General features: G+C 39.0%; 3 protein-coding genes across 3 annotated transcripts in view; 1 reads left to right on the forward strand and 2 right to left on the reverse strand.

Moving 5' to 3' along the window:
* The window catches only part of tnpo3 (transportin 3), a 32,071-nt gene extending 29,786 nt beyond the window's left edge, over positions 1-2,285 (reverse strand). The window contains exon 1 of the mRNA XM_042402825.1: positions 2,018-2,285. Coding sequence (XP_042258759.1) covers positions 2,018-2,137 — 120 coding nt within the window. The 5' untranslated portion in view covers positions 2,138-2,285. The remainder of the gene's footprint in view (positions 1-2,017) is intronic.
* Positions 2,286-6,224: 3,939 nt separating this feature from the next.
* Positions 6,225-8,089, forward strand: opn1sw1 (opsin 1 (cone pigments), short-wave-sensitive 1). Its single transcript, XM_042403789.1, has 5 exons — positions 6,225-6,921; positions 7,007-7,175; positions 7,259-7,424; positions 7,510-7,749; positions 7,828-8,089. The coding sequence occupies exons 1-5, from the start codon at positions 6,582-6,584 to the stop codon at positions 7,927-7,929; spliced, it is 1,017 nt and encodes a 338-aa protein (XP_042259723.1). The 5' UTR covers positions 6,225-6,581; the 3' UTR covers positions 7,930-8,089.
* A 99-nt stretch (positions 8,090-8,188) lies between these two features.
* On the reverse strand, positions 8,189-15,591 carry calua (calumenin a). The gene is made up of 7 exons (XM_042403790.1): positions 15,485-15,591; positions 14,206-14,424; positions 10,690-10,883; positions 10,447-10,613; positions 10,304-10,364; positions 9,331-9,530; positions 8,189-8,834 (listed from the first exon to the last, which is right to left on the reverse strand). Exons 2-7 carry the CDS (start codon positions 14,421-14,423, stop codon positions 8,730-8,732), a joined length of 945 nt encoding a protein of 314 aa, XP_042259724.1. The 5' UTR covers position 14,424; positions 15,485-15,591; the 3' UTR covers positions 8,189-8,729.
* Between the last annotated feature and the right edge of the window lie 9,869 nt (positions 15,592-25,460).

The following is a 25,460-nucleotide window of genomic DNA, read 5'->3' on the forward strand; positions in this document are numbered from 1 at the left end:
ACCTGTCTGACTGCTAACCTGTCTGACTGATAACCTGTCTGTAACTCTGTCTGACTGTTTACCTGTCTGTAACTCTACCTGTCTGACTGCTAACCTGTCTGTAACTCTGTCTGACTGCTAACCTGTCTGTAACTCTACCTGTCTGACTGCTAACTTGTCTGACTGCTAACCTGTCTGTAACTCTATCTGTCTGACTGCTAACTTGTCTGACTGCTAACCTGTCTGTAACTCTACCTGTCTGACTGCTAACTTGTCTGACTGCTAACCTGTCTGTAACTCTACCTGTCTGACAGCTAATCTGTCTGTAACTCTACCTGTCTGACTGCTAATCTGTCTGATGGCTAACCTGTCTGACTGCTAACCTGTCTGTAACTCTACCTGTCTGACTGCTAACTTGTCTGACTGCTAACCTGTCTGACTGATAACCTGTCTGTAACTCTGTCTGACTGCTAACCTGCCTGTAACTCTACCTGTCTGACTGCTAACCTGTCTGTAACTCTACCTGTCTGACTGCTAACTTGTCTGACTGCTAACCTGTCTGTAACTCTACCTGTCTGACTGCTAACTTGTCTGACTGCTAACCTGTCTGTAACTCTACCTGTCTGACTGCTAACTTGTCTGACTGCTAACCTGTCTGTAACTCTACCTGTCTGACTGCTAACCTGTCTGACTGATAACCTGTCTGTAACTCTGTCTGACTGTTTACCTGTCTGTAACTCTACCTGTCTGACTGCTAACCTGTCTGTAACTCTGTCTGACTGCTAACCTGTCTGTAACTCTACCTGTCTGACTGCTAACTTGTCTGACTGCTAACCTGTCTGTAACTCTACCTGTCTGACTGCTAACCTGTCTGTAACTCTACCTGTCTGACTGCTAACTTGTCTGACTGCTAACCTGTCTGTAACTCTACCTGTCTGACAGCTAATCTGTCTGTAACTCTACCTGTCTGACTGCTAATCTGTCTGATGGCTAACCTGTCTGACTGCTAACCTGTCTGTAACTCTACCTGTCTGACTGCTAACTTGTCTGACTGCTAACCTGTCTGACTGCTAACCTGTCTGTAACTCTGTCTGACTGCTAACCTGTCTGTAACTCTACCTGTCTGACTGCTAACCTGTCTGTAACTCTACCTGTCTGACTGCTAACCTGTCTGTAACTCTACCTGTATGACTGCTAACCTGTCTGTAACTCTACCTGTATGACTGCTAACCTGTCTGTAACTCTACCTGTATGACTGCTAACCTGTCTGTAACTCTACCAGTCTGACTGCTAACCTGTCTGTAACTCTACCTGTATGACTGCTAACCTGTCTGTAACTCTACCTGTATGACTGCTAACCTGTCTGTAACTCTACCAGTCTGACTGCTAACCTGTCTGTAACTCTACCTGTATGACTGCTAACCTGTCTGTAACTCTACCTGTCTGTAACTCTACCTGTATGACTGCTAACCTGTCTGTAACTCTACCAGTCTGACTGCTAACCTGTCTGTAACTCTACCTGTATGACTGCTAACCTGTCTGACTGCTAACCTGTATGACTGCTAACCTGTCTGTAACTCTACCTGTATGACTGCTAACCTGTCTGTAACTCTACCAGTCTGCTTGCTTACCTGGAGTCTAAACTTTACTGTAGCACTTCCATTAGCCGTGCTAACATGCTAACAGGGCTCGCTGGCTGCGGAAGTCCTCTGAGACTCGAGCTGAACTTCCGTGTGATATGAAAACATTTAAACTGTAATATAAAAGAATAAAAACTCATTTCCTGTCTGGTAGCAGACAGCTAATGAAGCTAAACACGCAGCTAACACGCAGCTAACAGTTTGTGTTTTCGTCCATTCATTTACCTACTGACCTAGCTTAGCTTAATTTAGCTGTGATGCTAGCGGGGCTGCGGCTACTCTGAGCCTGCGCTGTTCGGATCACCTGTTCTTTATTTCACAGGTATACCATTAACCGGGTGCAGAGAGACCTCGCAGCCCCTCCGTGCCCCCGGCTCCGGCCTCTCCCATTTTCTCACCGATCTCTGGAGCTCTCCGAGCCACACCGAAGCGCGCTCCTTCCCGGCCGGGTCCGGGTCGTGGTACAGGGCCTGCACCGCCTGGTAGACCAGACTCAGGCTGGGTTTGCCCCCCTCCATGGCTCGGCTCGGCAGCGGGTCGGAGATAAGGCAGAAACGGGACCAACGAGGCGGATCTGAACTAGTCCTAAACGTTCTGTGTGTCGACCGCCATCTCGCATAGGCTTCCCGTGTGCAGCCACGATGCTCTCCCGGCAGGAAACACACACAGGAACATTAGTTCCGCTGTGTCATAATGGTGGGACTTCACACAGATGTCCTTTCAAAAAACCTTTAAGATCCCCTCCAGACATGTTTTAAGATGTATCTAAAGTACTCCACTTTGAATAATAATTTGTGTCTCACATGTTTTTTTCCACAAATAAGTTCAATATCTTGCTAAAATCGTTAAAATTACATCTCATCCTTCTCCCTCATTAAAAATTCAGAATCTCTGAATCTGTAAATATTGTTGATGTCTAAAGTTTTCCTGCCGGACACCAGATGTCTCCTCCTTCACTGTAAAGTCCATCCTCACATCACATTTGTAACAGCTGAATATTGGACCAGAATTGGCTCCAAACTAGTTGTGATGTTACAGATCGTGCTCATTGGCCTGTCCCTTAAAATTAAATTTCATTGAGCTCAGAAAAACTTTCCACTTTCAGCAGATGAATGTGAAAACAAACTCTGCACAGAGAAGCTCAAACATCAAGCTGTAGGAACAAGAAGAAAAACACATTTTTGAGTGGAGGAAGACTTTAGTTTATCAGATGGTGTTCATGGACAAACACACAGCAAATACAAGAAGAATCAGTATTTCAACTGATGAAACGTTGTTTTTTTTATTCATACACCAGTCTGTGTGAAACAATTTGTAATATAATAATGTGTAATATTAATATAATGTGTCAAGAATTTAAATCATTGCGTTTATATAGCAGCATTATATTCTTCCAGTAACTAAGTACATTTACTCAAGTACTGTACTGTAGTACAGTTTAGAGGTACTTGTACTTTACTTGAGTATTTCCATGTGATGCTACTTTCTACATGTCAGAGGGAAATATTGTACTTTCTACTCCACTACATTTATTTGACAGCTTTAGTTACTTTTCAGGTTAAAATTTCACATGAAATAAGACAAGTTTCAAAATTTCACCGCATTGTTTAAGATTAAACCAGCGGTTCCCAAACTTCACATAAAATCAGTCGTCTCTTCTCGTCATGTTTCAAATGTCTGTGAGTTGTTCGCTCCTCTAAACTTTGTTTCAAATAAATAAAATTCAAAGAGGTAAATCTCCAATATTTCACACAAATGCAAAGATGAGAGAAAAGGTTTTGAAAATGAGTCCAAATTTATCAACGAGAACACAAATTATCATCTCAGACTCTTAATAAGTCTGGAAGGTCAAATAATAGCAATAAAATGCTGCTTATGCACTGATTCATCAATATTAATAATGTACTGTATTATTATTTAATATCATCACTTTTACACTAATACTTTTACTTTTAATACTTTAAGTAAATTTAGCTGGTAATGTTTCTGTACTTTTACTTAATTAATTTTAAATGCAGGACTTTTACCTGTAATGGAGTATTTTTACATTGTGGTACTGGTACTTTTACTCTGAGTACTTCTTCCATCACTGGTCTTCTGACGACTCAAAGCACTTTTACACTACAAGCAACATTCACACATTCACACACTGATGACTGGGTTAGGGTTAGCACCGATGGTTCAGCCTTCAGGAGCAGTTTAGGGTTCAGTATCTTGTCCGAGGACTCTGCAACATGTGGACTGGAGGGGATCAAACTGCCGACCCTCTGATTAGTGGACAACCCGCTTTACCTCCTGAGCCACAGCTGCACAAATGTTACCACACGTTTATTGTGTCACTGCACTGATAGAAAAACCTGAAACAAAGGTTTTTATAAATGAAAACTTTAGTTGCCAAATGAAGTAAAAGTGAAGTCAATCAGAGATCAATAATATTGTCTGAATAAGAAGAAATCCCTCAAAAACACTTTTATTTATATTGACCCTCATTTTTTAAGTGTTCACATCTGAATAAATAATTAATCTTAGTGAACATGAGAACTTTCATCATGTAGCTGCGATGTGTCCAAATTAAATCAAAAGTCATCTGATGCACAATAAAGATCAATTTATACACAAATGAAATCAGTTGTGTGTTTATTATGGTTTATTTAACGTTTACCTGCCTACCTGTACACACCTGCCTAATTCTTACACCAGAAAACCAAAACATGTCAAAAGAACATCCAAATCATACTAAACACAGCAAATATTCCAGAGCGAACAGACTGAACCTCATCAGAGACATCAAACCTGATTAATATCCTCAAAGAAAACTCTGATCTGTTGGGATCTTTTATGAATAATCGCAGTTTGTTGGGTTTCCACCTCCAAACTGAGGTCGTATCATACCCATGCTGCTAGAGCTCACAGCGTGGTTACAATACAGCCCCGATCTGGAGCTGAAGAGTCACTCGTCATCATCAGTTTCTCCTCGTTTCTCATCCAGACAGAAAAGATACTGTTCAGACACAAAAAGAGTGATGAACAATCTGAAAAGTGTAACACAAAGAGAAAAGATTTAGATTGAACATTTCTACATAACAGCTGCATCTAAAGACGAGAGACGAGAGTGAGGATGATGATTACCTTTGTGTTGTGTTGGTCTGCTCGGGTCTCGTGAAGATGCGGGGTTTAAAAAAGAGCAGAGCTAAAGACTTTATCCTCTTCCTTCAGATTAAGCCCCTGTTATTTCAGAGCAGTTTAAACTGTCTTGTTGAGTCTTTTGTCTCTAATCTGACCTTCTGACGCTGTTTTGAGGCTTTGGAGGATTGAACAGCAGGTAAATCTGAAACATCCGGATTAGATCAAAGTCTCTCATGGATAGAAGAGGTTCTTATGTCAGATTTTTATCTGTAGACCACCTGCCGGGTCATTCAGTCATTTAGTCATTCAGATCATATGTAAAAATGTTAATTATTGATATATGATCAATAACAACATGAGTGGATTCATACTTTATATTCATGTAAAGACCGACAGAGTCTTTAATCGTTTCTTATACACAAGTTAAACAGTGTTTATGTGTTTATGTGTTTATGGGCGACTGTTCCTTTAAAGTCTCATAAAACACAAAAAGTGTTAAATAAAAGTTCAGTTTGAGCTTCTGCTGGATCATTTTGTTCTCTTGAATTTCTATTTCTTTAAGATTTAATCATTTCAGATTTCAATAATCTGCATTTACAATTACAATTAAGTTTTTGAACATCGTTATGAAAAGTGTGAAGGATCTCAGTAAAATCTGAGGACCGAAGCTTTCATCAAGTTTTATTATTTCAAATAAAAACACAATTTTAATGTGATAAAAACTAACAGGACAGATTTTATTTAATGAGCTTCCTCTGTACATGAAGCACCTTTAATAATAATAATATGTTTAAAACAGAAGTTAAAAAGACAATAAAATATTTACAATGACATCAGATACAATAACAGAGATGAGATCATTTTAAAAAAGTGTCATAATGTCAGTTTGTGTTATAATAACTGTTTCTGATCAGATCAATACATCATCAATCAGTGAGACTGTGCAGTTTGAAATGTGTAATTAAGGGCTGAGTCGTTGTTTAATTGCATAATTAACTGGTTAATGAAGTTTTCACTGAACGGTTTAAAAGGTTAAACAGTTGAGTGTGAACGACCTGCGAGGTTTATAAGGTTAATAAGAAAATTGGATTCATCAGCAGCAGCTTGAATGTCACTTTATTACTCCGTTGAAAACAACACAATCATATTATACAGAATTTATGTTTATTCCATTTCCCTGTAAGCTTAAAGATGTCTAAAGAAACAAAAGTGGATTTACACATTTTTCATTTTTTCACTTTTTAAATCATTATTAACAGTTTTTTGTGGTTTTACAAACAGTGTAAATAAACTTAAAAGTCGTTTATTTACCAGATACAGTTTAGATACGGTTTCTTATTATTAGTCTCACATTATTTAAGTAGTTCTTGTCTCTCTGTCAACATTATAAATATATTTCTGTCATTTGTCAGATGCATTTATTCCCTAACACATTTTTCTTGATTGATTTCTTTCTTTGATTTCTTGATTTCATTTACTTGATTGTATTCATAACTTCCCTGCAGGTAAATCTCGTCATTATAACGTGTTAGTTTGTGATGTTTGCACTGTGACTACAGGATGAGAACTTGAGAGGATTGAGAAGATTAAAGTTAAATAGTTTTTTTTTCTTTTGTGTGTTTCAGACAAACGTTACGCTCTCACAGATCCGGCTGTTTTTATTGCACGGCTCTGCGTAAGAAGGATTAGCATCGTGCAGAAAACATCGACAACTTAATCCTACAATGTGACTTTAGAAAAACAGAGGAGATGTTCAGAGTAAATCTTCAGTGTAAGTGGTTTATGAGAGTATATAAAGAGGCTGAAGCGATCGGTGAGGTTAGCTGAGGAGTCACGATGGGGAAATACTTCCACCTGTACGAGAACATCTCTAAAGTGAGTCCCTTTGAGGGGCCGCAGTATTACCTGGCCCCTCAGTGGGTCTTTTACCTGCAGACCGTCTTCATGGGCTTCGTCCTGTTTGCTGGGACGCCGTTAAACCTGATCGTTCTGCTGGTGACGGTGAAGTACAAGAAGCTCCAGGTGCCTCTGAACTACATCCTGGTCAACATCTCATTTGCAGGCTTCATTTTTGTGACGTTCTCCGTCAGTCAGGTGTTTGTCTCCACCATGAAGGGGTACTTCTTCCTGGGTCATACCATGTGTGCCTTGGAGTCTACAATGGGATCTATAGCAGGTAGATAAACTGTATGTGAGGAACATGTGACTGTTTTAATGTTTCTACTGTTTATAACCACAGTTATAACCTCTGTGCTCTTCAGGACTGGTCACAGCCTGGTCTTTGGCAGTCCTTTCATTTGAGAGATACCTGGTCATCTGTAAACCTTTTGGAGCCTTTAAATTCGGCAGTAACCACGCTCTGGCCGCTGTCGCCTTCACCTGGTTCATGGGCATCGGCTGTGCCATCCCGCCTTTCTTTGGCTGGAGCAGGTATGTGTATGAATCTTTGTTTTCCTCCTCAGAGTTCAACATGTCCAGCTGATGTTTGAGTGTGTGAATGTGCTGGTTTTCAGGTATATTCCTGAAGGTCTGGGCTGCTCCTGTGGACCAGACTGGTACACTCACAATGAGGAGTTTCACTGCAGCAGCTACACCAACTTCCTGATGGTGACCTGTTTCATCGCCCCACTTGCCATCATCATCTTCTCCTATTCTCAGTTGCTGGGCGCTCTGAGAGCGGTGAGCTTCACTGACACTTTAAAAAGCTTCACATGTTCTGCTCTCAAGTTCTGCTTTCATATCAACCCTCTTGTCTTGTGTTCAGGTTGCGGCTCAGCAGGCGGAGTCCGTCTCCACCCAGAAGGCGGAGAAGGAAGTGTCGAGGATGATCATCGTCATGGTGGGATCCTTCATCACCTGTTATGGCCCGTATGCCATTGCAGCTCTTTACTTTGCCTACTCGTCAGATGAGAACAAAGATTACCGCCTCGTCACCATCCCGGCGTTTTTCTCCAAGAGCTCCTGCGTGTACAACCCACTCATCTATGTCTTCATGAACAAACAGGTGAGCAGACCCTCACCCGAATGTTTTCAGCACACAGAAACAAAGAAACTTAAAGTCTGATTGTTGTTTTCTCTGCAGTTTAACGCCTGCATCATGGAGATGGTGTTTGGAAAGAAAATGGATGAATCATCGGAGGTTTCTTCAAAGACTGAGACGTCTTCAGTGTCCGTAGCTTCTTAATGTTCAGGACAAAACTCAGATGGAAGACAAAAGGACATTTCTATCAATGTTACAGGAAGACTCTTCAAGGCGATGTTCCCTGTAGACCAACATGTAAATACAACAAATATTATGATGTAGAACGTCCCTGTTTAGATGAAAGGCAACAAAAATGTGATAAAAATACTTGAGCTTCATTTTAAAGGTTTGTTTTTCTGTTTGTTGCAGACTATTTAAGAGGGCTTTAAAGGATCAGTTCACTCAAAACACAACACACTCATTAGATTTTATATTTTTATTGAAAACAGGCTGTAAAAGTTAAAGTACAGCATGAAGTCCAAAATATGAGTCAGACTTTCTGTCTGTGTGCAAATTCAACACAAACTCCATAAATGTGTTTTAGGGTGATATAAAATGTAGAGTAACAACTATTTTTAAAAGCACAGACCACTTCTTGTCATCCTGTCCTAAACTTAAGTCTTTAAACACACATGTTTTTGTGATCAATGGAAATGAAGGAAATATGAAAACAGATCAAACCTGTGAGGCACTAAAGAGAGGAGAGGTCAGTAAACTGATCAGATACAAAACCCAGCGTGAGAACACCAACAAACACCAAAACATGGACGGAATATAAAGTCCTAAAAACGGAGTGAGCAGCAGGAGAAGCTTTAGAAAAACATGCGGTCAAAGCTTTTTGTGCTTCACTGATCATCATCTGAATGTAACAGACTCCAAATTTAAACACCACAAGCTTTTCTCTTCTGCAGGTTTACAAAATATTCTTAAAACAAGTTTTCTATCTAATATCTGCTACGTGTCTAGAACTCGTCGTGTCGCAGTAAAGCCTCCCCGAAGTCCGTCACCTGACTTCCAACGAACACGTCGTATTTGTCGAGGATTTCCTTCTTGGTGAGCTTCCCGTCCTGAACAAACCAAGACATGAAGACAGGTGTCACACAGATGTCACACAGGTGAACACGTTGAGAGTTTGACCAGAGAACAGTTATTTAGTGTTTGTAACAGCACTTTGTTCAAACTATTTATTGTTTTCAGCAGGACTGTTGACTGGTGACCAGGCTAACGAGCATGCTAACTGACACTTATCACACTCGTTAGGCCAGAGACTCTTTACTGACTGGAATGAGATCAACATGTTGTGGGGGGTCAGAAGTCCAAACTAAAAGAAGCTCAGAGATGTTGATACTTACTGGTGCTAGCATGTTAGCGGTTAGCTTGTCAGCTACAGTTCATTCAGTACATTTTGCCATGACACCATAAAATCAGTCACACATGGACTTATTCCCTGTTCAGACGTTTCCAGATTGAAACCATTGATTCTGTACATTTTATTCTGAAGTTAAAAAATAAGGAGAAAGTCTTGTACCGTTGACCTGGTCAGGCTGGAGAACACTGACTGACCTTGTTTGCGTCGGACTCGTGCAGCAGGTGTTTGGCCTCGGCCTCGGTGTGGTCGTAGTCGGCCGGCAGGATCCAGTCCAGCGTTTCCTCTCTGTCCATCTTCCCGTCGTTGTTCTTGTCTCTGAACTCTGAGAACTGCTGCCGTTCTGATGCCACCCACTCTGGTTCTTCTTGGTTCTCCTCAGAGGTGTACATGTCACCTACAGGAAGATGCAAGCCCGTATGTTTAACCTGTGTGATCTTTTTAAACCTCACCAACAGTGAAGGATGATTTCATTTAACTGGAAGTCTGGTGATATTCTGTATTTGTCCTCATGTCCAGTCTCAAGCCAACACTGAACTGGTCTGCTGACAAGTTGTGTGATTTATCTTCCAAAAACAACTAAAAACACATCAATGAGACACACCAATTACACTGAACACACACACACTGTAGCTCATTTTGACTCAATCACACACACCATCCTGCTGCCAGAAACACTCACAAGAGCACCAAATGGGGATTCATCCATCGCTGAAAATAGTCCCCAATAAATGCACTATTTCCTCCTGATTGTTTGTTAAAAACTACAGTCAGAGTCTTTTTTAAAAATGGCACGATAGACTTCTGAGTTGTTTTTAAAGATCGTTGGTGGGAACCAATGAGCTTGGAGCTGAGAGACACAGACAGGAAGTCAGACAGTGTTGAGAGTCGGACAAACGAACATGTTATTGGTTTGGGTCAGCACCTGTGATTTATTGATCCTCCCCATTACGGCTATGATCTGTCTGAGTTCAAAATGTTCCTCCAAACTTCTGTAATGTGTGATTTGATGTCCTGTGCTCTCCTCTCTTTAAGCTTCTCTTTTTTTCTCACTGAGGTTTTGGACTGAAGCAAATATAATTAAGTGGAAATAGTCATATAAAACCTCATACTTGTTCTCAATAACTACCTGAGTAAAAGTACTTAGTTACTGTACTTTGTATTTCTTACCGATGTACTCCTTCAGGTCGATGAAGCCGTCACCGTTCTTATCAATGTCTTCAATTGTTTCCTGTGACAGTGAGCAGACACATATAAGTATCTCTAAAATACTTCACTTAGTGGATCACATGACTTCAGTGGATCACACCCACCTGCACCACGATGTCCTTCATGTGTTCGTGGTCTTCAGGATGGAGGAAGGCGGTGAACTCTTGTTTGTCTGCGATCAGATCTCCGTTCCTGTCTGCCACCTTGAAGCGCCTCTCGTCCCTCGCCATCATGTGACTGTAGTCATACTCTGTGTCCGCCTGTGGGTCGTCTGTTGGAGGAAATCTATCAGACAATCAAAGGAAACTGACTTAACAACATCAACAACAGTGTGTTACAGTCTTTACCCAGGTAACTCCCATATGTGACGTTCTTGTACTCCTCCCAGCTGATCTGGCCATCGTTGTTCAAATCGAAGTCTTTCCACTGATGCTCCACGCTGTCATAGATGTGCTTCTTCTGAGCGTTCTTGATCCAAACCTTCAGCTCCTCCTCAGAGATAAACCCATCCTTGTTACTGTCCATCTTATCCACGATGATGCTGCGGAGAGACAGAGCGCAGTTACCAAAACTTTGTTTGATGACCCAAACGTTTCAATACTACAAGTGTGTTGATGTTGGCTCCGTGCTGCAGCTCTTTTCTCTGCTCTCATATCATTATTATTATGATATTGTTATTATTTAATTTATTTATCCAGGTCTGCTTGTGTCAGAGACGACTAAAATTAACTTGTGAATGTTTAGAAATGCCAAAAACTGGTTGTTGTCGTAAACAAATAGAGAAGGAGAAAGTTATGACCTCTTATCAGCAGGTTGAACCATCCTCACTGTTTGAATGCTGCCGCATGATATTGTTTTTCTCATTGACATGTTTTTCTGTTATGTTGTCAGATAACAGATTGGAAGTGCTACGGCGCCCCCATATCTCCCCCATCAACCCTCTCAGTCCCTCAGGTCCACCTCTGCTGTCCCCCCCCCCCCCCCCCCCCCCAAGTCCAACCTTCACTAAAACTCACTATAAAGCTCCGTAAAGCCGAGAGGAGCTGCAGCGTCACTGATAATTCTCTGTTGGTTCATCACTACGAGCCACTGACAGATCAGACTGTTGACAGATAGAAATATACGTTATAGATGCTTTAAATAAAGGTAGAAAAAATAGAAACAATGAAATACAGGTTGTCATATGAACCCTGACTTTCTGCATCTCCACCTGATTAAAATAAATCTAAAAATTCTTGCAAACTTAATATTAAAGAGAGGTTGTAAATTATTCATTCTGCAAAAAATCTAATATGAATGAATGTCATTAAAATGGTCCATCCAACGTGTGATCACATGACACACAATAATACGACTTCCAGCAAGTGACAGTCAAGTTCCAAAGAACAAGACCAGGTCAAACCTGGTCTATGTCTGGACTCTGTCTGGTTAATGTGTTACAGGGACGGTCAGTGGTCGTGTCTATAATGTGAATTCCTGGATATTAAATGTTCATCTGCAGTTTTCTGTAGTGGTCCCAGTAATATTTACTGGTAAAGTGAACTGAAGTAGCATCACATGACTGGTTAAGCTACATTTGAGTCACAAAAAAAGGTTATAAATGCAGTTGGAAGAACAAAACTTTCCACTCATATCTTGGGATGTTTGATTTGAAAGAGAACTTATTTTTATTGCAATTATAACTATTCTAATGATCTGTTAACTCCTCCTGATCTTTCATCTGTTTCTATCTGCAGACGTCTCTGGTTTGTCACTCTGTATGGAGTGTTTTGTTAGTGATCGTTATTTGGTGCTTTAACTCCTTCAGGCACCTTTTTTCTGCATCTTTCCGAGCTGATCATCATGAAGGCTGCAGAGGAACAAATCCATGATGGAAACTGTAAGTGAAAGCCTTGACTGCATTTTGGGTGTAGATTCAGGAGGCTTATCTCCACCCGCTTACTGCAGTTACAGTCAAATCAAGCGCACCTGCAGAGCAGCCGCCCCTCACTAAACTGATAAAACAGCTACATGAGTCGCGTGTTTTACCTGCAAGACTTGTGTTTTAATGCTGTTGGTCATTGTTTGTGATATGAAAATGTCAGAGAAATAAAAGCTTGTGTCCTGGTATTAGTTCAGTTATAAAATCCAAATGCATCGTGGAGCGTCTCTCCTGATTGGCTGCTGCCAGCCAGAGACTCAGACACACTGGACGGTAGAGGAAGAGACGCAGAGACGCTGCTACGTCTGTTTAAACAGCAGAGCTGAGAGTCAGAAACACAGTCGGGCTGTTACGGACTCTTTTGTTTTGTTCTTTTGGTTTCCTGTGTTAATCTTCTGCGTCATTTGGTTTTGCTTGCTTATATTATTTAGGTTGTTGTTTTGAAGGACTGCCTTGCATTATTAGTTAGCTTATGGTGTTGTGCACTTGGCTTTATATTCATGTGTTTTCTTGGACAGTTTAATATATGCTGGGTTGTATTACGAGTATTCTGTTTTCTGTGTTTCTACACTCTTCTCCAGCCCATTTTTCTCTCCACACCTGCCCTGCATCACATTCATCAGCCCTGCCAGTCAACTCTCTGCCTGCCCTTGTGTCTAATCACCTGTTCCCCATTGTCTCATTAGTTCTGTCTGTATTTAAGTCTTGGTTTGCACTTCAGTGTTGTTGGATCCTCTGTTCGGTTCGGTTCAGTCTTCCATGGTTTGTTCAGTTTCGTCCTGTGATCTGTTTTGTTTTGCCTGCACAGTCCAAGAATAAAGAACTTTATCTTCAGCCTCAGTCTCTGTCTTTGGGTCCTCCTTCTCCACAACCCGTAACACGCTTTGCATCGCTGCTGTCCCCTGCTGTTTGTTGTTAGCCTGTTAATCACTGGGTGTTGTGTGTAACATGAGCGCCCTCTGCTGGGGCCTCTGTGGTAGGCTGATGTCTAATAAGCTCTGTTATGATACATTAATAAGTTTGTTTTGTAGTGTGTTATATGTACTCTGTATGTTGAAATGAGCTTCTGGTTACCACAGCAGATGCTTTTGGGATGATATTGTTTGGTTTTAAATTAATTTAATAAAGTAATAGAGTCAGGCCACATTAGCTGGATTTTAGCTTGTAACTTGTTAACCAACAAATTAGCTTAACAATTAGTTTCTTTGTTACTACAAAACTGAAATCATTCTGTTGTTACCAGAATAAACAGCTGGTTTGTGTTTCATTCATCACACAGGAGAATCCACAGCTGCTACCTGCGCTTCCTTGCAGCCTGCTGTTTAAAATATATTCTGCAGGGACGGCCAGTCTGAGGATTATTTTACAATCAGCACAACACACTTCAGTTCACACCTCACGTCTCCTGTCACTGCAAATTTACTCCCAAAAACCACGTCATGGAAGACTTCACATCCTGTGTAAGTTTATCAATATCAGATGAGCTTTTTGCTTCCCAGATAACAAAACACAAAAAGAAATCATTAGTTTACATTTACTGTCATCTACAGAAAGATCAGGTGATCAAAGATGCAAAGAGACTCATTGATTTAGTGAAAAAATAAATTTCACACTGACAAAATGATCAGAAATGTCTCTTCTTTGCTTTAATGTCTATATTTTTATAGAAATAAATGACCAACATTTCTGTTCCGGCAGAGAGCTCAGACCTGTTCAGGTGTGGAATTTAAATAAACTTCATGCTCGGTGTGACAGCCTGAACTTGTTGAACCAGTTATGGATCCTTCAGCTGGATCCTGGAATTATAAACTGAATATTTCCTGTTTGTCAACGAGTGAACATGTTTGCAGGAAAGGTTCACTCATCACCTCTCTCTGTCTCTCTCTCAGGTATTTTAGACACTTATTGATTGACAGACAGATGTACCTGAACCTGAACTCACCCCAGCCTCCGTCGGCTCTCCTCTGGCGGCAGGTTGTCGAAGGTCTTGGCCTCGTCTTGGCCCAGAAAGGCCTCGTGGTCGTAGTCATAGTTCTTAGCGTCATCGTGTTCAAGGTGGCTGAGAGGTTCTTCATGATGAACGCGACTCTTCTTCTCTGTTGGTTTACTGCTGCCGTAGACGACACAGAGCACGAAACACATCAGCAGCGGCCGAATCATCCTGACAGAGACAAGTCAGATATTAAAGATGATGCAACATCTCAGAACAACACACAGACTGAAGAAACACCAGTATCTCAAACAAAAGACGGATACTGTGTACTGTATGTATGTAAGTACTGTATTTCTAATACAACTACTTACTTCAGTGAGTCCATTTGAAGCTATTTTATATTTCTAATCCACCACGTGTCAGAGCACATTAAGTACATTTTAGTGATGTCTGTTGTTATTTATGTTACAGGTTCAAATCCCCGGCAGAATACAAAGTAGTTCAACTTTATGTCTAAACCTGAATGAGAAGCGAACCGTCCTCAAGAATAAACAACAAATAAAATATTCAACTTTATACATTTATTATACTTCCTGCATGATGAGTACTTTTACTTATGATACTTCAAGTACATTTTGTTGATAGTACTTCTGTACTTTTACTTCTGTAAACTTTTGATTGCAGGACATTTTTTACAGTGTGGTATTGATCTACTGAAGTATGATCTGATTACATCGTCCACCACAGCTGATCAGTTAATGAGATCATTTTTCTCTCCCTATTAGATTAATTAATTAATTAATTAATTAGATTAGATTAGATTAACACATAATTGGAAATGAGATATTTGACTGTTATTAGATTATGACGTGATGCAGAAACATAATAATGTGACAAAAAGACAAATATACTGAGCTGACCTCTGAGATATAGATAGCTGATAGATAGATAGATGTTCTGTCATTAACATGTTTAATTGATCCACAGTAACTTTCTGTTTACCTTGACAGATGTAATGATCTTTGTTATATTCTTGCCAGTTACCAGTAAAGCTTCTATTCTGACTTCCTCCAATCAGAAAGCAGCTGAAAATCTTCATTTTCCTCTTTGACTGTTCTCTAACTTTTCTCTTTCTGATGTTGTGTATCTGCCTCATTCTGTTAGTGTGTTTAATGATGACCCTGACAGTTATGAATGACGTAATATCTCTTAGTCTTTCAGTAACCAGCCAGTAGAAATGTAGAGTGAACAGAGAAGTAAATGTGACAGGCAGCTGTTAACATCTTACCTGTCTGCCGGTGACGTTCACCTGGATGTTGTGACGGGACATCAACTGACTCTGGCTCCTCAGCTCACCGTCTGTCCACTGATCATCGCCCCGCCTCCTCCCGTCCCGCACATCCGTTTCCGTCCGGCCGCAGCCAATCCGGCGCCACCTGGAACACATCTCCACATCGGATTGGTCCACTTCAGCAAGCGCCGAAGTTCCGTTAATGACGTCAGGAGGCTCGCTCGTCGTACTCGCGTCTCATTGGTCCGTGGAAGAAGAGCCGCGCGTGTATCAGCGTTCTGCCACGTCCCCAATATTTCACACAACGATGATGAAAAAAAATATTGATCCTTGAACACGTTCACTCTTCATAACAAACTGAACTGTAAATTAAATTAGTCATTTAAAAAGGTGAATATTCATTAAAAATCAGCCTTTACATGAATGTTTAACCATTTATTTCATGTTTTATCTGCTAAAGGTGTAGAATAACACAGAGAAGGAATTTATGTTACAGAAAAGATTCAGCAGGACCATAAAGCTTTAAAATATTATGTTTTTAAAAGCACGTTTGTTTGTTGTCAGCTCTTGAAGGAGAACAGTATGCCCATCATATTATGATTATTTATATAATAAAGTTAAAGAAAACCATCACTTCAGCAGAATTCTTGTCTCCTTTCAGAGACTGAAATGATCAATGTGTAAACTGAGTAAGTAACTGCTTTTAAATACATTATCAGGTGTTGAGTTTTAATCCTATTTGTTAGTTTAAGTGATGTCACATATTAAATGAGATTGTCATATATTTGTGAATGTGTTAAAGAGTCTAACTACAGTCTTCAAATAACCCAAAAAAATATGTAGCGCTGAAAAGTGAGGGAGAACAAAACCTGAATTTTTAGCACAAAAAGGGAAATTGATACGTCTAAATCACTTGATGGAAAGAAAGTAGTGACTCTTGTGTTTTCTTGTAGATTACTGGATAAGACACGTAACTGTAACGTCCACATTTCACTACATGTCACAACTACTTCACTACATGACACCTACACCCTAACCCACCACACTCACACACATATTACACACATACACACACATACGCGCCTTTATGTAATACAAGGACATTTCTTCCAAACCAGTTTCTTGCTGTATTAGATGGATCCCCCTTTCCACCTGCTCCACAAAGACATGGTCAGTATCAAACAATCTATGTTGAGCCATACTACCAGAATCTCCCTACAAAAGTTGAATACACAAAAAGCGACTGAAAATATAACAACCTGACAACACGCATCCTTGTAAGGACAATAGATAATTAGGTGTATAAGCCCCGCCTATCACAAAAATGGAAACTATAAGAACCTAGTCAGTTTATAAGGACAGTGGTTAGACACACACACAAACGTGTTACTGAAGTGACTTGAAGGGTCTAACATGACTTAATGGCTTCACACAAACACCTAATATATGAGGACAAATTGTTTTACACAACAGCACTGAGAAATAGAAATAACTGATCTGTGAGGACCGTTTTATAACAAAGGGCTAAAACTGGCATGTTACTAAAACACATGATGCTTTTTATGTGAACTGGTTGTTGTTATCAGGTAGAGCCTTGTAATGGATGGATGATAGATAAGGAAATTAAACCACATGATGCTTTTTATGTGAACTGGTTGTTGTTATCAGGTAGAGCCTTGTAATGGATGGATGATAGATAAGGAAATTAAACCACATGCAGAAATCAGTGAACAAGGACTTAAATTTAATTGTGTTTTTTGTCAGAACATGACAATTCTATAATTCAAATGTAAACTTTTAGCTTTAACTATAAGGAGATCTTCACAAATGAAAACAAAAATGGCGGCTGTTCAGTCGCCACTTTTCTTCTTTAAGGATAAGCCACGATTTCTGACAAAGTCTCTTATGTTTTGAACTGTGTGATTGGCTAGAGCAGGATGCTCAGCAGTCTTGCACTGCTGACACTCAATCACTGTCGCTAGTTTCCCGTTGTTGATGAGATCTTTGAAATGTCTCATCACTGCTGCAACCTCAGATGGACACCACTGCTGCTTTTGTTTCCTCCTGGGTTCAAGCCCTTCGTCAGCATTTTTGAGAAACGCTATAAAAAAAGAAACCAGATTGTAAATAGAAACCCAAACTGTAGGTCAAAAATTCATTTTCTCCACCTTTGTCATGTGACTTATTACAACTTTGAAACCATGTTAAGTATGTCTGCACTGGTCTGATGGTTTCCTCTGCTTGTACCAAATCTGCATCCCAACTCACAATATTTGCAAGATTTGTAAAAGGTGTTTGTCAGTGTATGGTAATTTACTTGCATATTTAACATTTTAGTTGAAAAGATTTATACATGTAAATATTAAGGGAATACCTTGCATATGACCACAGCATTTTGGGGGTTTTAAAGTAGTTAGTGTGGGCCAAATAAAAAAGCTTTGTTATTGTTTATTGGCTTAAAGATTCCTTTAATATTGGCAGGAGGAAAACAATTGACTATCTTTCCCTTACCAAGGCGTTCATGTGGTTTTGTTTTCTTCCTGGGCTTTTTGCACTTGTTCTGCCCTGCAAAAACAAAAGTTAACAAAAACAATGTCAGTGTCAACCAAACCTCTGATGTTAATATTTAACTGTTCTGCCACTTGCAGCTTATAAATCAACAACTCCAAAGAAATGTTAATTAATTTTCAATAGCTTCAGAAAATTCTACAGCAAGTGGCTATAGACTATCTAGAAAGGGAGATCAGAAAACTGATGGCAATTTCAAGTTGATGCGTGTTTTAAGGACAATAATTTAACCAAATATCTATCTACTAAAGCAAGGAATCTCTATATGTCTGTATGTTCTTCACATATCTCTTAAACCGTTCATCCAATCAACTCCACACTTGACGGCTGTATTGCTGGGGAACAAAGGGAGTGCAGTCAAATTTGGCGCAATTTGGACACACAATATGTTTAATATTAACACACTTTGAATAAACCAGCGCTCAATGCAAAACACAAATGTTTTAGAGCAAACATAGTGTGAGCAGCATGTTTAGAACATCAGCTGCAGCGTGTTAACGTTGTGTCTACACAGGAGGCGCTCAGAGCCCAATACACAATAACTGTAGTAACATGTGAAAAACATAGGACATAATTTCCATGAGCATTTCAAAACCAGTTTGTCTCACATGTTGCGAGACTATGGTGATTGTGAAGCGCTGCTGCAGACAAAGCACAAATCTTTGGAGCAAATATACTCACAGAAAATAAGAACGATCTAAGAGCCCAATATGATCGATCCACTTGACTTTAGGAGACATTATTTTATTTTGTAAATGCAGTCCTTATTTTAATTGAGATGAGAAAAGAACATGAATGTACTATTAGAGTATTTATTATTTATAACATCTATGTATAATAGAATGTTAGTTTCATTCATGTTTTTGGTGTTTATACTCATTCACACTTCACATCGTCTGTATTAATTCTTCTGTGTTGAAGTAGTGACTGGACGCCAAGCTATCGGCCTGTTCAAAACTGGCAAGTTTGAATAGGAACTGGACTAGTAAGTTAAAATTGAAAAAGTCATGTGATTAAGCTGAGATGAGAGCACAGACTGATGGTTTTAGTTTGGGGAAAAACACAGTCACACACTCAGTATCAGGGCTTATATTTGAAGCAGTACTACTATTCTGGACATCGATTTTAGTTTTGAACATTATCGTTGCTATTGACAAGCATAGAATAGCTTTAATAATGATATTCATAATCATACCTCTAGAAGTCCAGTCTACGGTGGAGTCATCTGTGAATGGAATATTAAAAACCTGTAGAATGAATAGCATAGCTCAGTGTAAATCATGTACTATATGCAGGTTAGCGCTCATTCAAATTTTCAAAATTCAAAAAACATTTTCCTATATGGATATAGAATTATCTTTAGTAAGGACTTTTCGGCAGCAAAACGGGAGGCATTAAAACAGCCTGTGCAAGTTATAAATAAACATCAAAAACGGTGAAACCATTCTCTCACCCTGACCAAACGCACCTTTAAACTGCCTTTCAATTTTATTTACTCTTATCTTACTCTAACCCAAGCAAAGAGCAGATAATCTGCAGCTTCACCCGGCCTTATATCTGTACTGTACTGGAACCACTGGCTTGACTCGCAGTATAATTTGCCACAACCTGCTCAGTTGTCCGACCACCGTCACTGTCCATTATTCACTAATTAGCCCCCCTCTGGTATGAGAAACTTTTCTTGAATTATGAATGACTTGTCCTTCTGAATAAAAGAACATGATTTCAATATGAATTTGTGTGGCTATTACTTGCTGCATGCTTCCCAACTCACTAAGAAACATCCAACTCACCACAAAAACTACGAATAATTGGAGTGACAAAATTAATAAATATGAACTTTCCATGCTGCATTATCAATGCCTTAAGGACTTTACTATTACTCAATCTTATAATGCCTGAACACTGACACTCTTCTCTAAGTGCTATAATTTCTACATGGCCAAACTAAAATGTACACAAAACCCTTAAATAAAATCTAGAATATGGATTCTTAAATCACATATGATTCATTTGATTACAAATTTAAAACTGTAGAACAAAACTGCAGAGCACAGGGAGAAATGAAGGGAAATATATCTCTTGTCCCAAACACTATGGAAGACACTGTAAAGGCAGGCAGTTTCTACTGCATCCAACTATGGTATTGACAAATCCACAAAATACAAAACATGGTGTGTTTCTGACCACTACACAAGATCTGGTCTTGGATTTGTGGTATCTATCTCCAGAGGAACTATGAGCTGTTTTCCTATATCTACTCTGATTTTCCAGTCCCATCCTGCCTTTAGTGCCCTACTTCATGCTTGTTCAAAATTGCTTGCTTTCTGACCTATTCACCCTCACAAACAAACATACTGTTTCCTTTTGCATCACTTCGACAGTTTAGATAGTATTAAGGGCTCAAAATTTACTTGGCCCATATTTGCGGTAATTTGGAGTCCTGTGTATTATGCACAGAGCACAAATGGGAGGTGAGACATAAACAAGTTGAAGGTCCATTCAAATAAGGCAGCGCAAAGAGATATTTTCATTGAAACTGGGTCCTACACATACACTGAGAATAGACTTGTCATGTCTGTTGGGGTCAATGAGGGAAAGCTAATCAGCAAATTTGTAGAAATGACGGAATATTTCTTTAAAATAGGCACCCGCATATTATATTTACTATATCCCATATGCTGTTATACAATGACCATACTGTATATTTGAACTAACATAATACATTTAGATGCATCATACCCTACAGTCTATATGTGGACTTAAATAGTTTGATATATGATCGATCTTTTCATATATTTAGCTGCACTTTAGGGCTGTCGCAATAACCACAATATTGCAATACCATGCTACAGACATAATCAGACTAACATACCTTAATTTTCACCAACCCCCCCCCCCCCCCCCCCCGGAACAAAACATGGCCCTAATACCGCGCTGTTGAGTCACGCCAGGGGAACTTCCTTCACCATGACAGCCCTACTGCACTTACCCATTTTTGCCTGTGGATATTGGGGGTGATCATCTTCCTCAGCCTCACTCTCATCACTTTGTTTGGAAGCAGTGAAATAAATATTATCTAACAAAAACATTTGACCAACAAAGATGTTAAACATTGAAAGTGAGTTACAACTATAATTCATAATGATCAGTGTGAAATATTAAACTTTATAGACTTTTTTGTTAGTTATAAAGTCTGTAGTTATAGACACGTTATGTTTTGCTAACTGTCCTCAAGCAATGGTTGTACTATTAACCTTGACACTAACCTATAAAATGCATGAAATCACAATCTAACCTAAACTTTTAAAAGTAATATATACCTTCAATCTCAATCTCTTCAAGTGTTTTGCCCTGAAGATTTGAAAGGGACCCTTTCTCCATAGCAAGAAGTAGTTTTGATATTATGGCCAGCTGGGTTGTAGCCTCTGGAAGCCTGTAATATTCTCTGTGGACATGAATATCATGGCCTAGGAAGTTGGCAACTTGGTCCAGCTCATGGTTTTTGAGGTTCAGGACCAGGGAAAATGTGGCAACATGTTTGCATAACTACGTTGACCTAAGGTGTTCTGGGTTTTGAGCACCACACTCATTTGCATAAGTCCTTAAACAGTCCTGTCCTCTGTAAGGAGTCAAACAATTGTTCTCCTCTCCATATTCCAAAGATTGAATCCCAATTCCAGAAATTCTGTCCTAACCCTAACCATATTCCAAAGATCAAATCCCAATGCTAGAAATACGATTCTAACCCTAACCATATTCCAAAGACTGGGTCCTAAAATCACAGCGTATAATCCAATCATAGTCCAATGCCAAAGACCAAATCCAAATTTCCAAGAACATGATCTCATTTGTGGTCTGTATAGTCTGTCACAGGTCCAAAAGTATGGTCCTTCCAAATGGTGAATTATATTCCCTAAATGGTCCATGGAAAAGCATTGACAGCTATTCCAAAAAGTGTATACGATTCTCTGAACTGCAGTATCACAACTCTTTTGAGGCCTAAACTACTTAATGTTAAATTGCTCAATTTCTCACTTAACCAGCACTTCAGTTTGATGTGACCAATCATTGTCAGTCTATACAACCAATTTTTATTTTTACACTGCAAAAAAAAAAAAAAAAAACTACTTAAAGGCATTTATTATTTTATCATTTTATGTATATATTTATGTATATTTTTTATATATTTAAATTGTGTGTTTGGGAGTTTATTCATTTATGCAATGTTCTTTTTTATTATTATTGATTTCATTATTATTATATGATACTCACTATTTTAATGCATTATAACTACAATAAATGATTTTATAATTAGTAATATGTTTTATGTTATTATCAGTATCTGACTTATAAATATTTGGGAATGATGTTTTGCATAAGAGGTTCATCTTTCTATATTTTTCATTATCATTTCCCTATGGCTTTTTTGGTACTTTTTTGCATTTTGTAATCAAAGCTTTAAGCCAAAATAAATGTGTAACTAAAAGAAAAAAAAAACTGTTAGGCTGGCTGTGAGTGGAGCAATGGCTCCATCTAGTGACCTGAAAAATGTGTTGCGTTCTTGTTTTTTTGAACGCAGAATGTTTTATTAGACAACTCAAAGTCATTTTACATGGTTAAATTAAATATGATAAAAATTAGGTGTTTTCTACATTATTTAAACACTGGAATGTTAAAACAAATAAAGAACTAGATGTTGGTTCACACATTAATGAATATTAATGAATATGAAGCATTATTGACAAAATGTTAATTTCATCTGAAAAATCTGTGTTTTCAAGATGGTTTTTGGTGAATATTGAACATCATTAACACGATGACACTGAAAGCATTATTGTGTTTGTTGACATTGGGATGTGGATGTTGTTTCTGACCTCAATTGTCAAGTTTTATGAACTGACAGTGTGGACTGAAGATTATCAGGATCAGTTCTCCTTGTGTCTCTGTTCTGTTACAGTTAAGGCCTGTAAACTCTTCCAGAGGTCCAAAAGTACGGACTCTCCAAAAAGAAGATCATATTCTCTAATTAGTCCATTGAAAAGCATTAACAGCCATTCCAAAATGTATATTTGATTTTGTAAAATGCAGTATCACAACTCAGTTACTCTACGAGTTCATACACTGTTTTTTGAATAGCTCCAAAACCAGGATCCAGGATATGAGTGATCACATGAATCATCTTTCAATACTAACATAAATGGAGAATATACAAAATTGGTATTCCAAACAAGCAATCTTTCATACTACATTAAATCCAAAAAGAGCATACCCTAACCCTAACCCTAACCCTATGCTGCAACATTTCGACTCCTCTGGGTCTTCCTCAGGCAGAGGCACAACAGAAAAAAATAGGAAAATGCACTGAATCTGAGCTGGCTGGCAAAAAGATGCTGTCAGTTTGGTGGTTAGAGCAGAAATGATTCCCTTCTATTTATAACTTGCCCTCCTAACTGAATTTTTTGCTTCTTTGTGAAATTAGATTTTTAGTTTTTAGGGATGGTATTTTTAATTATGTCTGTTTTTAACACTGTATATGCCAATCTATTGTATTTATTTATATATTTATGGAATTAACTAATTGAATACTGTTTTTAATATGGTATTCATTAAATCAATTAATTAAATGTAATTTAATCCGTAAATGATGAATTGAACTTTATTAATTATAGCAGGGGGTGGGGTTATGGTTATGGTTAGGGTTAAGATTAGGGTTGGGGTTAGGGTTAGGGTTAGGATGGGGAAAATTTCGTAGGGGGCGCTATTCAGCCAGTTTGCATCACTGATGGAATATTGTCATGTAGACGTGTTCAGGCCGGGAGTCTTATCAAAAATGTAAAGTTTGGTGCAGACTGGAGCATTTACAATAAAGTTATAGCAACTTCCTCTGTCATGGCGAAACATCAAATCTCAACAATGTGAGGATGAGAGTTTCCTGCAGGGTGAGACATGTCTGTCTCGCTCACACCTGTTTCATAAAAATCATGCAAGTTTTGGGCCCATTCACTTGAATTTCAATTAGTAAATTGAAAACTCTTGATGAGTTTGTGTGTAAAACAAATTAATTTCCTAATTTTCATCAAGTCTATTTTTAGGAATGTAAAGACTTTTAACTAGGGATGCACGACATTGGATTTTTGCCGATATCCGATATGCTGATATTTCCAACTCATTGTGGCTGATTGCTGATGCCGATATATGCACATATTTTTACCAGCTGGCTGAGGAGGCTATCATGCATGCAAGCATAGATTATACTATGATCAAGAAAGACAATATATGAAGGAAGAACTTAGGAAGACTGGAGCTCAGTAGCTCAGCATTCAAGTTCTTCCCTCATATAGGCTATAGTCTTTCTTGATCATTAGTACAATATATGATTGCATGTGTAATGTGTAATGAATTGTTTTCTTTAAGAAACTGTTACTTGAACATTTTTCAGTGTGCTCCTAAAGTTATATGTGGGCTCCTAATTTTTTTCATTTAGGAGCACATGTACTCCTTGAAAAAAAGTAAGGATTGAACACTGCTGTCAGATGTGTAGAAACACTAAGTAACTGGAGTGTGGAGCAGTCCGAGGGCTTCTGTCACAGGCATGTAGATGTTTTCAGACCTGGGCTGACAGGTCTGACTTCACCCACCCCCCCCCCCTCCCATTCTCTCTCTCTCCCTCTCAGCTGGAGAGGAGGATTTCAGAGTACTCTTCTTGTGAAATATCCTCATAAATCCCATGACTTTGGCCAAATCTTACATTAAAAATCACATTTTTTTGTAGGAATTTTCGTCATGAATCCATTGATACAGGTTTGAAAGTGGTCGGACTTATAGTTTAGACATCAGACGCCCCAGTTTGGCAAAAAGTCCATGCCCAGAGATTGCCTCCCCATTGGTTTACATTGTAAGGTGTGATGTCGCACTACAACTTTCAGGGCTTACTAGATCTAAACTGTTTGAGTTATTACAAAGTTTTTAATAACTTTTGTTCAGCACAGTGTGATAAGTCATGTATTAAAGCTTGAAGCCGATACCATTAACGCCCTAGGAGGAGCGTTTATTGAAGGTCCAAAATTGGAACAAAGTCGTACTTTCATGGGTGAACTGCGGACTTCCTGTTGGATTTAGGTCAGGGGTGTCAGCGTATGATTTGTAGGTCTTGATGAGACGAATAATTGAGTTTTGGTTCAATCTCTCTACGACATTCCTACGGGCCGTGGCGGCCATTTTAGATACATAGGTGGCGCTCTGGAGCACATTTTGGCACTTTGGGGATTAATTTTTGCATTTTATCAAATTTTTCACCAGACCTGATGTGTGTGCCAAATTTGGTGAGTTTTTGAGCATGTTTAGGGGGTCAAATTTAGGGTTGAAGTGGCGGATTAATAAAGAAAGAAACAACCACACGAAA

This window comes from Thunnus maccoyii, chromosome 23, assembly GCF_910596095.1.
Source record: "Thunnus maccoyii chromosome 23, fThuMac1.1, whole genome shotgun sequence".
Lineage (NCBI taxonomy): Eukaryota > Metazoa > Chordata > Actinopteri > Scombriformes > Scombridae > Thunnus > Thunnus maccoyii.